This window comes from Paroedura picta, chromosome 11 (assembly GCF_049243985.1).
Source record: "Paroedura picta isolate Pp20150507F chromosome 11, Ppicta_v3.0, whole genome shotgun sequence".
Taxonomy (NCBI): domain Eukaryota; kingdom Metazoa; phylum Chordata; class Lepidosauria; order Squamata; family Gekkonidae; genus Paroedura; species Paroedura picta.
The window spans coordinates 25,734,798-25,750,821 of NC_135379.1; the positions used below are offsets into that span (position 1 = coordinate 25,734,798).

Consider the following 16,024-nt stretch of genomic DNA (forward strand, 5'->3'; position numbering starts at 1 on the left):
CCCCGCAAGTGTGAGGAAGCAGGGCCATCCCAAGGGCAGATTGCCTTCTCAGAGTGACAACTGCGCCATCCCCGCACCAGTGCGCAGCCCTTTCAAGGGCCCCCGTTAATCACCGCCTGTGACAATCTGTGGTTGACAAATGGCACCGTGGAAATGGTCCTATGTTCATAATAGGCTTGGAGTTCACTTTCCCCCCAATAAACCAACGCCTGTCACAAATTGCCTTGGAAACCCAGGCAGACATTTCCAAAGATCCTGTGTGAAGCTTTTAGGTTTGCCCAAAGCACCTCCTTGGCTTTCCCTTCCTAGCCTCTCTAGTGTTTGAGATGGACAGAGTGGCCCCTCTAAGCTGATTCCTCAGGCTGGGTCTTGAACCCAGCATTCCCAGGCCCCTGTTGGAATATTTGAAATATTGAAACCTGCGCTGGGTATCAGAAGGATGTTTGTATCTGTTTTATTTTTATTGACTACAAGAAGGATTTTGATTGCGTGGATCACAACACATTGTGGGAAGCCCTGCAAAATTTGGGGGTGCCAGTGCTTTTTATCAAACTGGTGCAGTCGCTCTGTGCACACCAAGAAGCCATTGTACGTACACCATTTGGTGATACTGACTGGCGCAAAATAGAGAGAGGAGTGTGCCAAGATTGTATTCTTTCCCCCCTTCCTGTTTAACTTGGATGCTGAGATCATTGCGATAGAGATTGAACTCAAAGAATCAAACATTGGAATTAAGATTGGAGGAAGGAATATAAATAATCTTCGGTCTGCTGATGACACTGCCCTCCTGTCAGAAACTAAGGAGGGCCTAGAACAGCTGATTATGAAGGTCAATGAGGTAAGCAAGAAATTTGGCCTGTTCTTAAACACTAATAAGGTAAAAAAGACAACCCACTGGAAAAACCAGACACGTCACAATAACAATTTTGAAGAGATTGAATGCATTCAAGAATTCATTTTCTTGGATCACAGATTGCTGTGAGTGATGATTGCAGTGTGGAAATGAAACGTCAAATTGCTCTGGGTTGCTCAGCAATTATGAGCTTGAACCGAACATGGAAAAGCAAGGACAGAAGCCTGACTACCAGATGTAGATTAGTTAGATCTATCATGTTTCCAGTAGCCACTTATGAAAGTTGGATGATGAAAAAATCAGACAGGAGAAGAATCAATTCATTTGAACTCTGGTGTTGGAGAATGGTTCTGCGGGTTCCATGGACAGCAAAAGTCATAAACAAGGAAATACTACAGTGCATAAAGTCTGATATATCATTGGCAGCCAAAATCACAAAATTCCAGCTCACTTACTTTGGCCATATCATGCAATCCAGCTCAATGGAGAAAGCAATGATGCTAAGATTGGTCAGTGGGCAAAAAAACCCAGGCCAACAAAAAGCATGATGGTTGGACACGATCAGGCTAGATACCGGCCAGAACACTGCATGCCTGAGTGAGTTGGTGTGGGATCAGGGATCATGGCAACAGCTTTGCCATGAGATCACCAAGAGTCAGACACAACTGAATGGCTGACAACAACAACAACAATTGGAATGTAGGTTAACTGGTCGTAGTAGCTCAGAAGAATATTTCCTATTACACATACTGACACCTCTCTCAAATCCCTCAGAGGGAGGATTCCCATATTACTATATCGTATTACAACCATTGTGATTTCAACCCCTGACAAGCAAAGTGCTCTGTTCCTCATTTTCTGAATAGGGTTTGAGAAGGAGCTAGTTAAGCTAAAATAGTATATTGGCTAAGGATGCAGGCCATGAAGTCAATAATTCAACTCTTCCCTAGGTCTTCATTTCATTAGGTAGCCAAATATCTCTGGGTTCAGCACCCTCTCCCACTCCCAACAGCAACAAGAGTAATCAAACTACCTCACTTATTGATATCCTTTTAAAAGGATCCCCAGATTTTACAATCATGTGAAGTCCCAGTTAACTGTGACTCCTTATCAACGTTTGAAAGTACTACAGATATGGTAAGCAGTGTCTTGTTTCTGACTAAGACTCTTTCTCCTTATTACAATGGGTACTATCTAAAAAGCATGAAGAAATTTAAGTGAAAAGGATGTTGAGAGAATGTTCTCACCCAGCTAACTGGTCATGTTCTCATTCAAAATAATCATCAACTCTGTGTTTGTATATGTGTTAAAAACTCCATATCTGAAAAATCTTGTATTAAGTGGTGAAAATGTTGTTTTTTTTAAATGAGTATCAGTTATTCTTACTTGCCAACTACAGATATGGAATGTTAGTTATTTTGATTACCATCTGGACAAAGTATGAGCTTCCTGATCTGTGAATATTCAGTTGTGGTATTAAATGGTTACAGAATGACCTATACGTTGGGTTTTTTCCCCTAAGATCTGGCAATTATTAAGAATTAACTCCAGCCTCTGGCTAAATAGTCTGGCTGTCATAGCTGAGTGAGGGCTGACAGGATTTGGTGCTTTGGATGTCTAACAATGCATATGAATATCCCCATAGCCTGCCAGATCTAGACATAATCACCAAAGGGCTTCAAGGTAAAGCATAACAAAAGCAACAAAATAGGCACATGTACCACAGAGGTTATTTTGCTGGTTAACTCGCAATTCACAACTTTTCCCTGGAGGCCTTTTAAAAAGAAGCGATTTGCTGGGAGATTACCAAATTCATCCAGAAAAGATTTGGGTCTGAGCACGCTTGATCTTAACAGCTAGAGTATCTTTTTTTTTTTTAATGTTCTTATTTTGAAAACCACGCCTTTACAGCAAGAACGATTGCATGTCCGTTAGAAAAATCAGTCACCAGAGACGACTGCCTCCACAAACCAGTCCCACTTTTAAAGCTCTTATGGGTTTTATTTTGGGGAGGGGGGGGGGGCGCTGAAGCCAATAGGACTTCCTTGGGGCTGGGCGCTTGGACTCCAGACGCGCGACCGCCTTTGAGCGCTTGTTCTGCGAGGCGGCGTCTGAGATTTAGAGCGCGCGCCGCACAGGGGCTGCAGCCACTTCCCGCGCTCCGCAGCGGGCGGGAGTCCCCCACCTGCAGGACTGAAGCTGACAAAGGCGCTGTCGCGCGCCTCCCGTTGCCCGCCCAAAGGGTCCCTTTTGTGGCGCTTGATTGACAGCTTCCCGGCTTCTGCCCCTGGACGGCTCGCGGGTGCCTACGCGCCATTCTGAACCCCAAATGCGGCTGTCTCGAGGGCACCTCAGGAGGGCCAAGGCCGCGCGAGAGAGCCAGAGCCGGAGCGCAACAATCCCCGGGAATGCCCCCTCCCCGGGGTAAAACACTCCGCGTGCTGCCCCGTGCTTTAGAATAGTCCCCCGCCTGCGACGGGCTGCTCGAGAGACTTCGTCGCATCAGTGCCAGGAAGGGCTGCGGTCATTTCTGCGCTTGCCTTCAGCGCGCTGCCCTGCGAAGCCCCGCGCTGATGAAGCCGAGGAGGGAGCGCGTTCCGCCACCGTCCCCGAAAGTCTCCTCCTGACTCATGGCTGATTCCCCCCCCCCCTCATCTGTATCTGTCACGAAAGCAAATATTCACAAGGCGCACAAACAAAGGGCAGATGGTTGCCCGCCAAAACAAATCCTCCCGCCTCGAGGACTTTTCGCCCCCCATCCCACCCCGGCTGGGGAGAAGTGGAGGTGGGGATTGTATTTTCTGGGCTTCTGGAGACAACTTGGGAGGCTCTTTAAAAGAGCAAAATGTGACAGGGCAGCCTCACTTTTACATTGGGATCAGGTACTGCCCAGCAACGATCATTGGGGCATGAGAACTTTCTTTTCCTTCCTGCCTAATTTTGTGTGAGGGCTGTGGTTGATGTTTTTTTTTTACCAAATGCAGAACCTTTGGTTCCATTCAGGAGAATTCCGAATTCTTCCCTGGTTGAACACACACATATAACGCACAATGCTTTCATTTGCCACTGGGAAAAAAATAGTCAAGAGTTTGTATGAGAGTTGCAAGAGGTAGTTTCTTAAACGGAAATTGAGCCCTATTTTGTGGGAAATTAGTTTTGCAGACTTTCTTTTTTAAAAAAAAATCTAAAAGTTTTGTTCAGCAGCTGCTTCAGTACTCCTTGCAGTTTTAGAGTGAGCTGGAATCTGCAGTGATCTATGGCTGGTAAGAGTATTTTAATAGTTTGTGAGATCTTTTGTTTACTGTATGAATTACATTTAAACCACTTTGCAGATTAACCACTAATGCCCTACTGGAAGAGCTAATGATGGCCATAGTTTCTGGCAACTTCAAAGGTACAGGCACATTTTTGTTTTCATTCAGGGAGAAAAGAGGGATATCTACAATTACAATACTGTTGAAATATTGTGTGCTTTTTGTTGTGCTTATCATTTCAATATGTGCTCTAATATGTTTTCTTAAAGATGTCAAACCAAGAAAATACAATGGTTGAACTTTTTCTCAGCTACTTGAAGCTGCTATTTCCGGACATTTTACGGGACATGTTATACAGTTGGAGAGACAGATTGCTATAAAGGTATAGCATGGTGCTTTATGTCAAAAATTATGTAGTGTGACAAAACTAAGTTACCATGAAATACTAAAGCGGATAGTTAAAAAAACAAATGGATCAGACTTGCTTAAATTGTTTTTATGAAATACATATCAGAGACACAAATTCAACATACTTCGACTGTTTCAGGTAAATAATACAGTGATGAAGTTTCATCTTGAATAGGTGAGATTTCTCTAATGCATTCACTGATTGGGCTGAGTTCTCTTCTTCCCCAGTGTCAGATGTTAATGTGCCCTGAAATTTCTTCTCAACCTGTTGCTGTCAATCAACCTCTGTTGGTGTGGAACAAGAAGTCATGAAAGGAAGGGAAAGGCAAGGAGGGGGACAACTCAGTTTGAGCCATAAAATGTTTCAACAGCTGAGTAAAAAGTTAGAGTAGTTAATGTTCCAGATCAAAGACAATATGAAATATGGCTCTTTAATTCTGTAGATGGGAAGGATGCTTTCACACTTGATCCCTAATTTAAGGAAAAGGCTGAAGGAGAGTTCACAAATTAAACGTCTAAGAAAAAGAAAAGGCTGAACAAAGCAACCTGTTTGGCAAGGGGCCAGGGAAAGATTCTAAAGATGATGGGAAGATCTTTTTTACATAATACAAATGATTGTATGCTATACCGATTTATACAGATGGGAAGGTGACTGTAAGCCGCTCTGAGCCTCCTTCAGGTAGGGAAAAGTGGCATATAAGAACCATCTCTTCTTCTTCTCTTCTTCTACAAGATACTTGCACTGATACAAAACCATCAGAAGTTCTTGTTTGACATTATTGTCTCTTCCTTAAACATCACGTTGATTGTGTTCAGAGCTTTAAGTTTTCCCTTACAAATCAAAATATTCTTGTTTAGATAGGAATATGGCTATTGGTACATTGAACTAGAGAAATTAATGCACACTGTAACTGCTATTTAGTCATATCCATGTATACCAAGGAGTTATTATCTATATCCCTTGTCTCATACAATTCTACAAATTAGTTCAATTAGTTAGGGTTTCAAAACATTCATAGACATTTGAACTATCATAGATGGAAGTTCAACTTCAGAATAACTGAGCCCACCGAGTCATACTTAGACTTTCTGCAATATGTATCTGATCTATTTTTGAAAAAAGAGATATGACCTGAAGCTGAAATTATAAATAGAATGTTTCATAATGTATTAAGACAACAGAATCTACTTATCCCAAAGAAGTCATGGGTTACAATCTGAATCTACTTATCTTTATAATGCTTTTCATGCCTGGGTTAATTTTATGCATCCTATTTATGAAATTTCCATTACAGTATTAAAAACTGAATATTAACATAAACAAATCTAACAAATCTTATATTCATATCTTGCTTTTTATAGTAAGTTTCAAGACGTGTATTTGTTGCCACAGGGGATCATAAGTCCTAATATTTTTGTATGCTTCTTGTATTAAAAACATGGTTAAAACTTCATTTCAAGAACAGCTAGAAGTTAATGTTTAAACTTCATACTTCAAATAATGATTTTTAAAAAAGATGCCAGTAGTAGATTCCATGACAATTACCTACTGCCAGAAGTTTATTTGCCTACTAAAATTAAGATTTATTGTGCTATAGTCTGAAATATGTGGCCTTCTGCCAGCATATAGGTAATTTTACTAAAATCTCAATACCTGGTCAATTTGAGTTTTCATCTAACTTCCTCTCTCTCTCTCTCTCTCTCTCTCTCTCTCTCTCTCTCTCACACACACACACACACACACACGCACACACACACACACACACATTTAGGGATAAGTTCTATTCAGTTCAACAAAGCTCGCTTTTAGATAAGCACACTTAGAATTAGACCCCTTTGCCCTGATTCTATGGTCCTTTGTCCAAGGCAAAAACCATGTTTGTTTATTAAAACACACCAGAATAGCAAAACACACAAGTTATTTGCACTGATACAAAAGTACAAGAAATTGCAATTCAACTGGGTAACAAGGGCCTATAAAAATTAGATGTGTTAAGTAAATATGTAAAAATATTATTTGATCTCAGAGTTGGGGTTTATTTTTCTGCACAAGGCATCCCTTTAAAAGAGGCAGGATTGCACTTACCATCTCAGTTTCCCTTCTCAATGTCATCTCTAAACAGCATTTATTTCATTCATTCAAAATATGTAATTCTGACCTTTCTATCTAATTAGGATTCTCAAGGTGGTGAACCATTAAAATATTAAAAATCAACTATAAAAAACACTGTTTTCTATAACAACAATTAAGAACATAACAGGAAGGTATGTCAGCATTGGAATATAAAGTGAAACAGTAAGGTCTATAGAAGATAATGATAGAGGAGGACACAAGAATTTTCATGGGAAGGGGATTCCATAGTACAACATATATATTATTTGATAAAACACACACATGAGTAGTATACATATGTTATTTCAAAGTCATGTTTACAAATAACATTGGTTTATCTTATATTTATACCTATAAGTTGCAATTAGTTGGTGCAGCAAAAGCCTTCGACAAGTACTCACAAGTTCAAAAAGGACCTGAACAAATTTGAGCGGGCTCAGAGGAGAGCAATGAGAAAGATCTGGGGCTTGAGGACCAAAGCCCTATGAGGAAAGGCTGAGGGACTTGAGAATGTTCGGCCTGGAGAAGAGGAAGTTGAGAGGGGACATGATTGCTGTATTTAAATATTTAAAAGGTTTTCACTTAGAGGAGGGCAGGGAAAGATTTCTGTTGGCAGCAGAGGATAAGACCCACAGTAATGGGTTTCAACTATGTGGAGAATGATATCGGTTAGATATCAAGAAAAAAAATTTCACAGAGAAGTTCAGTGACAGAATTGACTTCCTAAGGAGGTGGTGAGCACCCCATCACTAACTTTCTTTGAGCAGAGGCTGGACAGATACTTATTCTGGATGTTTTAGGCTGATCCAGTATTGAGCAGGGGGTTGGACTAAACGGCCCATATGGCCCCTTCCAACTCTTTGATGTTATGAGTTATTCAAGATGAACCACAAATCAAAATCAGAAAATTGAAAATGAGAATGAAACATCCATTTCACAAATGAATGCATATTTCTGAAATAAAACCCTATCTAAATTCATGTAATGACTATTAAAAAAAGTCATTAGTGTTCTCTAATGTTCATTTAAAATATTTTAAACAATTTATCATAACTGCTCATGTGCAACAGTTATTGATTTAAATAGGGCATATTTGGGGGAAAGGATGGATACATTGCAACAGTAGTGCTTTGTGGATTACTATCACAACCTCACCAGGAGCTCTCTGATAACTGTCTGATGCAGCAAAAGATTCATTGAAACAACTATATAATATATAATAGTACTTATAAAACTTGTTATTAAAATAATATGAAAAAATTCTTGTCAATTTTTATGTCTTGCTTTATCAAAAACAAACAGTCATGTAACATATAATTACATGATTTGAATTTGTTTTGATAAGAATAGAGCATCTGCAATGTTATAGGCTATAATCAGAGAATCATGGACAAAACTTCTCCTTGTGAAACAGCTCCATCTGGATTTTGCCTGCATGTACCAAGGCTTCTGAAGCATCCTTCCAGCCATTGTTTTCTCATGGTCCATTCTAAAAGGTTGACTAAAGTGGTTACTGTCCATCATGAGAGGCAGGAGTCAGAATAGAGTGAGGATTTTTTTTTACTTTTTCCATTTTTACACTTTAGTCTCTGTTCTTAATATAAAGAACTCAACATCTTTAACTTAATATTGAATATGCTTCTGAAAGTAAGTGGAAGCTTTTGAGTGATATGAATTGGGGGGAGGGGTTGTTAAATGTTTTATTATTTGCTGTTATATTACCTTTTTCCTCTCCATTTTATTCATTTATTTATTTATTATATTTATATATTGCCCTCCCCAAAGGCACAGGGCGGTTTACATGAAACAAGAAAATGATTCAGGTAACTCCATTTATAGTAACCACAAAGGGATAACAACAAATAACATTAACATAATAACAACAATAGCATTAAAGAATGGTGGAAACTGCAAAGAGCCTTGGCTCAACTCTTACTAAAACCCAGTGCGTTGGGCAGATGTGTAGCAGTCGTAATAGGAGGAGGGCTTGGGGGCCAATGGGAAGTGATGGTTTAGGTCGACTTCAACAAAATGCCTGGTGGAGGAGCTCCCTTTTGCAGGCCTTGCAAAACTGTTCAAATTCTGTCAGGGCCCTGATCTCCTCTGGGAACTCGTTCTACCAGGTGGGGACCAGAATGGAGAAAGCTCTGGCCCTGGTTGAGGTCAAGCGGGCTTCCTTGGGGCCAGGGACCACCAGGAGGTAGGAGTTGGTAGAGTGGCGATCCCTCAGGTATACTGGGCCCAGACCGCGTATGGCCTTAAAGTTGATAACCAAAACCTTAAGCCTGATTTTAGATTACATAAATTCTTTGTTTATTTTCTTTTATGCATCTCACAAGCTGATGCCATTACTAAATAGGTCATATGTATCTGAAGAAGTGTGCTTGCACATGAAAGCTTATATCTTGAATACAACTCTGTTTTGTCTTAAAGGTGCCATTGGACTCAAACTGTTCTTGCTGTTATGCTGCCTAACGTTATGCATTGAAGTTGCTCTTTCCCTCATTTTAGACTTGCTTAGGTGAACAAATAAATAGCCACTGAATTGTTTAATTATCTCCATCTTTATATTATCAATGTGTCCTTAAATTATGAATATATATTGAGTGTTAATTATTTCCAGCATATATATTTATGAATTATTTAGATTTACTCCCCACAATTATCGGAAATCTTTTTCATTCATAAACTATTGGAAAACTATCCCCACAATTACATCCATAAAAGCATAACCCCAGACAAAAATATAAAAGTATTAAAATCGACAATAGCCTGGTGGCAAAAGTTTTTTTAAAAAATGTCCGGCCTCCCCCCATTTCGAGCCCCCCTCCCAGTGCCTCAGGAGAGTCAAGGGGGTGCCTGCCATTCCAGTTGAGAATATCTGCATAAATACCCTTCCTGAGAAATATGCTGGTGTTCCAGTGCAGATATGCAACTAATGAAGAATGCAGGCTTCCTAACTAGGACATGTCTGCATTACAGAATGGTGATATACATTAAGAATGGAATCTTACAGTTCCAGTGGATAGAGAAGCCCCCATGCATCATACACTCCCTGTATATGTCAGATAATACACATACACAATAAAGTGTAAAACAGGTAATGCTATTTCAGTTGGTGTCATTACTTTTGCAATGAATGTAATATACTGTGGAGATAAAAATATAACATGGGTACAACATAAAACATCTTGGCTTTCACCCTATAACAATATTTTACTTTCCTCTAAACACCTTTACATGAAAGTCACATTAAATAATATTTCCAAGAAGGAGAAATGTATTTTTTTCAACATGTGATTTGATCTTGGTTTTAGATTGTAAAGTTTTTGGACATATCTTTTTAATGTATACTTTATATGAGCCAAATTATTTGTGAAACAATAGTTATAACTAAATATTATTTTTATATAAAGACTTTGAACCCACACCCATTTCCATTAAAATAAAAGGAAAAATCCCTAGAAGTTTTAATAATGCCAAAACAAGCCTTCATTCATGATCCTTCTGAGATTCCAAACTACAAATGTTAGAAAATATTAAGATCATTGTTTTCCTTTCAGAAAAATATGCACTGGTATTAGGATCAGTTATCTTACGGCCATCTTTCCAAATCCATGTGTGGTATGGTGTTAGAGTAGGATCTTAGAGACCCAACTTTGCATTCTCACTCTACTATGGAAACTCTCTAGGTGACTTTGGGCCAGTCACACATGCTCAGCCTAGCCTACCTCACAGTATTGTTGTGAGGATAAAATGGAAGTGAACAGAACAATGTAAGCCACTTTAAGTTCCCACTGGGGAGGAAGGTGGAGGTATAATTTATTTTTATTTATTCATTTAATTTATATACTGCCGCTCACTGTGGCATCTCAGGGAAGTGGAAGGGTGTTGATGAGGATCCATAATGAAGTAGATAAGTAAATAAATAGGAGTTATGTCTTGCTAGGTGGGGAAAATTGTGTAATTTTTTACTGAGAATCGTAATTTAAAAGACCACATCCCAGAGTCAGAAGGGGGAGACTGCACAGGAATTTGTAGATTCTACAGATAGCCTGAGATAAAAAGATTCCAACTTGTGATGCAAACAGGGGTCTGCCACAGAACAGTTTGGGTGTGCATTTTTATAAAGGAGTGGGAACACCTTTATAAAGCACGTTTTCTCAACTAGGGTTGTGTGGAACCCTGGGATTTCTTGACAGCCCTGGAAGGGTTTCCCAAATGGGTGGGAGTTAATTAATTTTTTATATATTTTAAAATGTGTTACACATTTATTGGGTGATGTGACCATATATGTTCATGTCAACCCACTCTCCCCTCCCAAATGGCCAATGAAGGTCCTGGAGGGGGTGGGCGGGTACACAGCTCTGCTTCCCAACCATATTCGAGAAACCACTTCTGGGGTTTCTCGAAGCCTGAAAATGTTTCAGGGGTTTCTCAACAGTATGAAAGTTGAGAAAGGTTGGTATAAAGGAATAGTTGAAGACAGTGCTCTTATAAACAGTGTAAGATTATAATCTATTCTCTTGTTTACTGTATGATTATCTTGCTTTTACTGCAGCATCTTCTACTTTGGTTATTCCATTCTCTGTATTGCTTATGTCCTATGCTGTCTTTGTTGGCAATATTTTCTAATTTTATAATTCTAGTCCAACACAATGTTTATCAGATGATTTACACTATTTTAATGCATTGTTTGATACTTTTGTAAGGCAGAGGAAATCCCATGAGATGGACAGACTCAGTCAAAGAAGCCACTGCCCTCAGTTTGCAAGATCTGAGCACAGTTCTTAAGGATATTTTGGAGATCATTAATCCATAGGGTTGCCGTAAATTGGAAGCAACCTGACGGCACTTAAATATATAAGGTGCCTTGAGAAACCATGCTACAAATAAATAGTCACAGTCACTTCTGGAATATACATCTAATAATGGTCATGACATAATGGAGGAAGAATCCAAATGAGAACAGAAGATGAAGAAGAGTTGGTTTTTATACCCCACTATTCACTACCTGAAGGAGTCTCAAAATGGGTAACAATTGCCTTCTCTTTCTCTCCCCACAGCAGACACCCTTATGAGATAGGTAGGGCTGAAAGCTGTGACAGAACTGCTCTGCAAGAACAGTTCTAACAGGAGTGTGACTAGCCCAAGATCAGTCAGCTGGCAGTATGTGGAGAAGCAGGGAATCAAACCCGGTTCTCCAAATTAGAGGCCACCAATCTTAACCACTACACCAACCACTGCAGATTCAAACTGATGGTCACCTGGTCTAATACCCTGTCTCTCACAGACCCATTATGCACGGCAGCAGCCAAGCTGGGCTGCTACCGGGTATCACGCCGGGGGCAAGATGCCCTGGTGTTTCCTGTCTACTCACGAGGGAGGAATTTCCCAGAGTATGCAGGCTGCCCTGGCGTAGTGAGGGTGTGCGCACATGCAGACACACAACGCTGAGGCTTGAAAGCTCAGCTCACTGCCTGGAGGCAGCAACAGTGAAAAGGTGAGTGGGGGGGAGTGGGGAGAATGGGGCCCTCTCCAGAAAATGGCAGGGAGCAGCATGCCGCTCTCCCACCAAGGTGGGGGTGAGGGGACTCCCCAGTCAGCTCCGCGACTCCACAAAGCCAACAGAGACGTGCAGTATCCCTCCAGGAACACTGTAGGCTTATGCACGAGGCTGGCCTGATCCAACCCCCGCTGGCACCCACAGCATCCTTGTTGCAGATCTTCCGGGGTGCTGCGCCATGCCAGGGCTGGGATGGTGGCAGCAGTGTGCATAATTGGGGCTGCCCTGCTACCGCAATTCTGGATTATCAGCTCCGTGCATAATCGGTCAAAGTGTCTAACAGATGTCAAAAAGTCCTTAAGCTGGAGGTTAAAACCTTATATACCTTCTCCTAGAAAAACCCCATGAGATTTCATACATGCTCTGGTTCCTAGAGAACTGACAAAGTCATGTGCTCTCAGTCTTAATCTCTTCCTTATATGCTAGAATAGTGGAATCATATGAGCAAGCAAAAGCCTTTCCATTCCCTCAACTTTTTCAAATTGACAATTTTGAGAAAGCACAGCCAAATTGGATTAACTTGCAACATGTGACATTCTTGATTGAACAAGAGTGGAACATATATGCCCCTAAGCAAACTGGTAGCAAATGACATACATTTAACGAAATGGAAATGAATATGATAGTGCAGCCATTTTAATTCTGGAAGTATTTCTCCAAGGATCTGACATTTCTGTTAAAAATATAGAATGTGGTGATGCAGTTTTTTTTTAAAGTATTAAATATTCTACTCTTAATAAGCAATGTGTGTCTCTAAAGCGCTGTCAACACAGTCAATTTATGGCAAGCTCATATGGTTTTCAAGACAAGAGACATTTAGAGGTGGTTTGTCGTTGCCTGCCTTTGCGTAGCAACTCTGGTATTCCTTGATAGTTTCCCTTCCAAATATTGACCAAGACTGACCTGCTTAGCTTCCAAGGTGTGTAAAGAAGAAAAGAAAACTGACGATGGTGAACTACTCTTATTTCAGTAAACTGTATTGGTAGACTTCATACACACGGACAATCCAGTCAGTCAAAACAAGCTCCCAGGTAAACTGCTCATTGTCGAATCTCTTCCTCAGTGACTGTAGACAAATATGCATAGATATAGTTTGCCATGATTCTCTAATTTGATCTTAGTCTCAAATGTGTAATAAAGTTTCACATCCTGTTCATATAAACTATATCCACTCCTAAAGTATTATATTCAATATCTTAAATACTTTTCCACTACTACAACCAAATTAAATACATTATTCCATATACTTCCAAAAACATTAAATATAACAAAATCTTATATATAACAAAACAATAATCTCTAGCCTGATATATGCTTACCTACGAATATCACTTCTACCACAATGGTTTTCAAGCTGACCTGGGGAACCAGTGGACCTTTCCTACAGTGGTCCCAGCCCTGCTACAGTCATGCAGTATTTCATTGTTGTCTACCATGAGACATCAATTTTCATTCAAAGGGGAAATGTCAGACTGAAGAAATTAGCCAGTGTAATCTCTAATTCTTACTTTACAGAAGACAAGTCCAGAGTACTTTTCAGTCTAGAAGGATGCAGAGTGTCAAATTCAAAAAACACTTGTGCTTCTCTATGCAGAAGACGCTTCACAATGTCAATTTTTTCCAGTCCTGAGTCGCTCAGACGTTCCAGCCTGCAAAAAAAGAAATCATTCAGTGAATGTGTCTTTTCCATATAGTTGTGAGTGGAGCATCCCATATTTCATTTTTTATCCTTGAAATATGCTCAAGGATACGTACTTTAAGAGAGTGGCTGGTCATTCCTATATACAAAAGCTTACATGAACACATAATTACATAAATGATATTGGAAGAATTACAATTGATAAGGCTTTTAATATGCACTGTGAGGCCCTTCATAGAATGTTTAAAACTACTCAATTTCATCATGTATATATATGCAGCAAATGAACCACACCCAAAAGAACCCTTCAGTAATGAGGTGGCAGTCTGCTTCATTCCAGGTAGGGTAATGAGCTCTCTTATGTTTCTACGCAATGGGTGACCTGGCCAGGCGGTGGCAGGGCAGTTTGGGCCAGGAGGCCTTCTGGACTCAGGTGGACACCACCAAGGCCTGGCCAGGAAGAGGTAAGGATGTTTGGGCCACAAGGCCTGACTTCCTGATCCCCCTGACCTGGACAGTAGCTGCTGAGGCACTGGCCTCCAGGCCTGCAGCTCAGCAGCCCAGCCTCTCCCTCCTTCCCACCCAGCCACCCCACTACTCAGGCTCTCCTGACTGCTGGCTCTTCCTGCATCTGGAAGGAGGAGGCAAGGGCAGTTGGGTGTGGGGTGTTGCCTATTTGACTGGTCCTCTAGGGGGAATGAGATCCTGGAGGGCCAATCAGGTAGTGAGTGCATTGTGCACACATGTCCTGGATTTTATTTATGTGAAATGATGATGATGATTTTCGTTTGTATTTAAGATCCTAATACTAATCAAATGAAACCTTAGTATGCTATATTTATGCGATCAGACAGCGGTACAACAGGAAAATATAATGTATACAGTCATCAGTACTTACATACAAGTGTATCATAATTAGATTGTTTTTCTAGCAGGAGAAATATCACATATAAAACATTCCTGGTTACTGAGGATATTTTAGTTTCCCACTCATGTACAGCCATTGTATGTTTAAGTAAACAATGTAGAAACTTACTCTTTCACCGTATAAAACTAATACAAGATGGGGAACCCCATCTCCTCCTGCTACCAGCTCCTTCCATCACTGCCTCCATTTGTCCTTTACCCCCAAAAAACTTCCAGCCTCTACTAAGGCAGTTGCAATGTTTATGTGGGTTGCTCCATGATCTCCCCAATGGTGGCTGAGATTTTGCAACATAATATAACAGCCTGTCTCAACCTTTTGACCATAGAGGCACACCTGAAATTTTATTCAGTCTTCAAGGCATACTGGAAGTCTCACCTGACTATGCCTTCCTGTCATACCTCTCATTTCTTGACAATGTGCATGGCATCATTCATAAAATAAAATGCTTGTTAAATGAGGTTAATTTCTTTTTTATGTCTGCAGTATGGCGAACCTTAAATGAGCATTCATCTCAGCTGTCATAAAGTTCACCATGCAAAACAGCATTCTCCTCAGGAGAAATTATCTCTGTGATTTGGAGTTCACTTGTAACTTTGGGAGATCTCCAGGTATCACCAGGAAGTTAGCAATCCTAGCAAGACCTGAGAATATATTTTCACAGGGTCAGAGATAGTTGCTAGAGCAAGGGGAAACCTGAAAACATAGGAATCCTTGTACAGGCTGTGCAACATCCTTACACTGGATCCAGGCCTTTGTCTGTAGTTGCTTTGGCTAGGGATGCCAGCCTCCAAGTGGGGCCTGAGGATCCCCCCAAAGTATAGATCTTCTCCAGTCTACAGAGATCAGTTTCCCTGGAGAAAACGGCTGCTTTGGAGGGTAGACTCTGTGGCATTGTACACCCTGAGGTCCCTGACCTCCCTAAACTCCATCCTCAAATCTCCAGGAATTTCCCAAGCTGGATCTGGCAACCCTATACCTCTGTCCCCCACCAGAGTTCAGGGGGGACTTAGCAACCTTAGGGGAGTAGTGTTGCCAGATAAACTACTGAGATTTGGAGATGGAGCCTGGAGAGAACATGTAGCTCAGTGGGGTTAAGTGCCATAGAATCCATCCTTCACAAACATCCAATCACTCACCCACCCCTGAGCCATGGAGCTGCAGAGCTGCCCAGGGTCTTGTCCAGTCTCATGCTTCTGTCAGTTGTATGGGCTCTCATCTAGGCCCCATCAGCAGAGAGCAGCTAGGCTCAAACAGGCCCCTCTC

General features: G+C 40.8%; 1 protein-coding gene and 1 long non-coding RNA gene across 6 annotated transcripts in view; one reads left to right on the forward strand and one right to left on the reverse strand.

Annotated features, from left to right (window-relative positions):
• Nucleotides 1–3,924: 3,924 nt before the first annotated feature.
• LOC143821096 (uncharacterized) overlaps nt 3,925–16,024 on the reverse strand; it is an 87,508-nt gene continuing 75,408 nt past the window's right edge. For 2 of the 3 annotated variants that reach the window (XM_077304726.1, XM_077304724.1), the window contains 2 exons: nt 13,703–13,843; nt 3,925–4,822 (listed from right to left, as the gene is read on the reverse strand). In XM_077304726.1, the coding sequence (XP_077160841.1) occupies nt 4,753–4,822; nt 13,703–13,843 (211 nt within the window). In that variant the 3' untranslated portion in view covers nt 3,925–4,752. Of the gene's footprint in view, nt 4,823–13,153; nt 13,261–13,702; nt 13,844–16,024 lie in introns of those variants that run through there. The other variant, XM_077304725.1, reaches the window with a different exon arrangement.
• Nucleotides 4,057–16,024, forward strand: part of LOC143821098 (uncharacterized) — a 69,701-nt gene continuing 57,733 nt past the window's right edge. For 2 of the 3 annotated variants that reach the window (XR_013225667.1, XR_013225668.1), the window contains exons 1-2: nt 4,077–4,116; nt 4,377–4,489. This is a non-coding gene — a long non-coding RNA (uncharacterized LOC143821098). Of the gene's footprint in view, nt 4,117–4,376; nt 4,490–16,024 lie in introns of all 3 variants that reach the window. The other variant, XR_013225669.1, reaches the window with a different exon arrangement.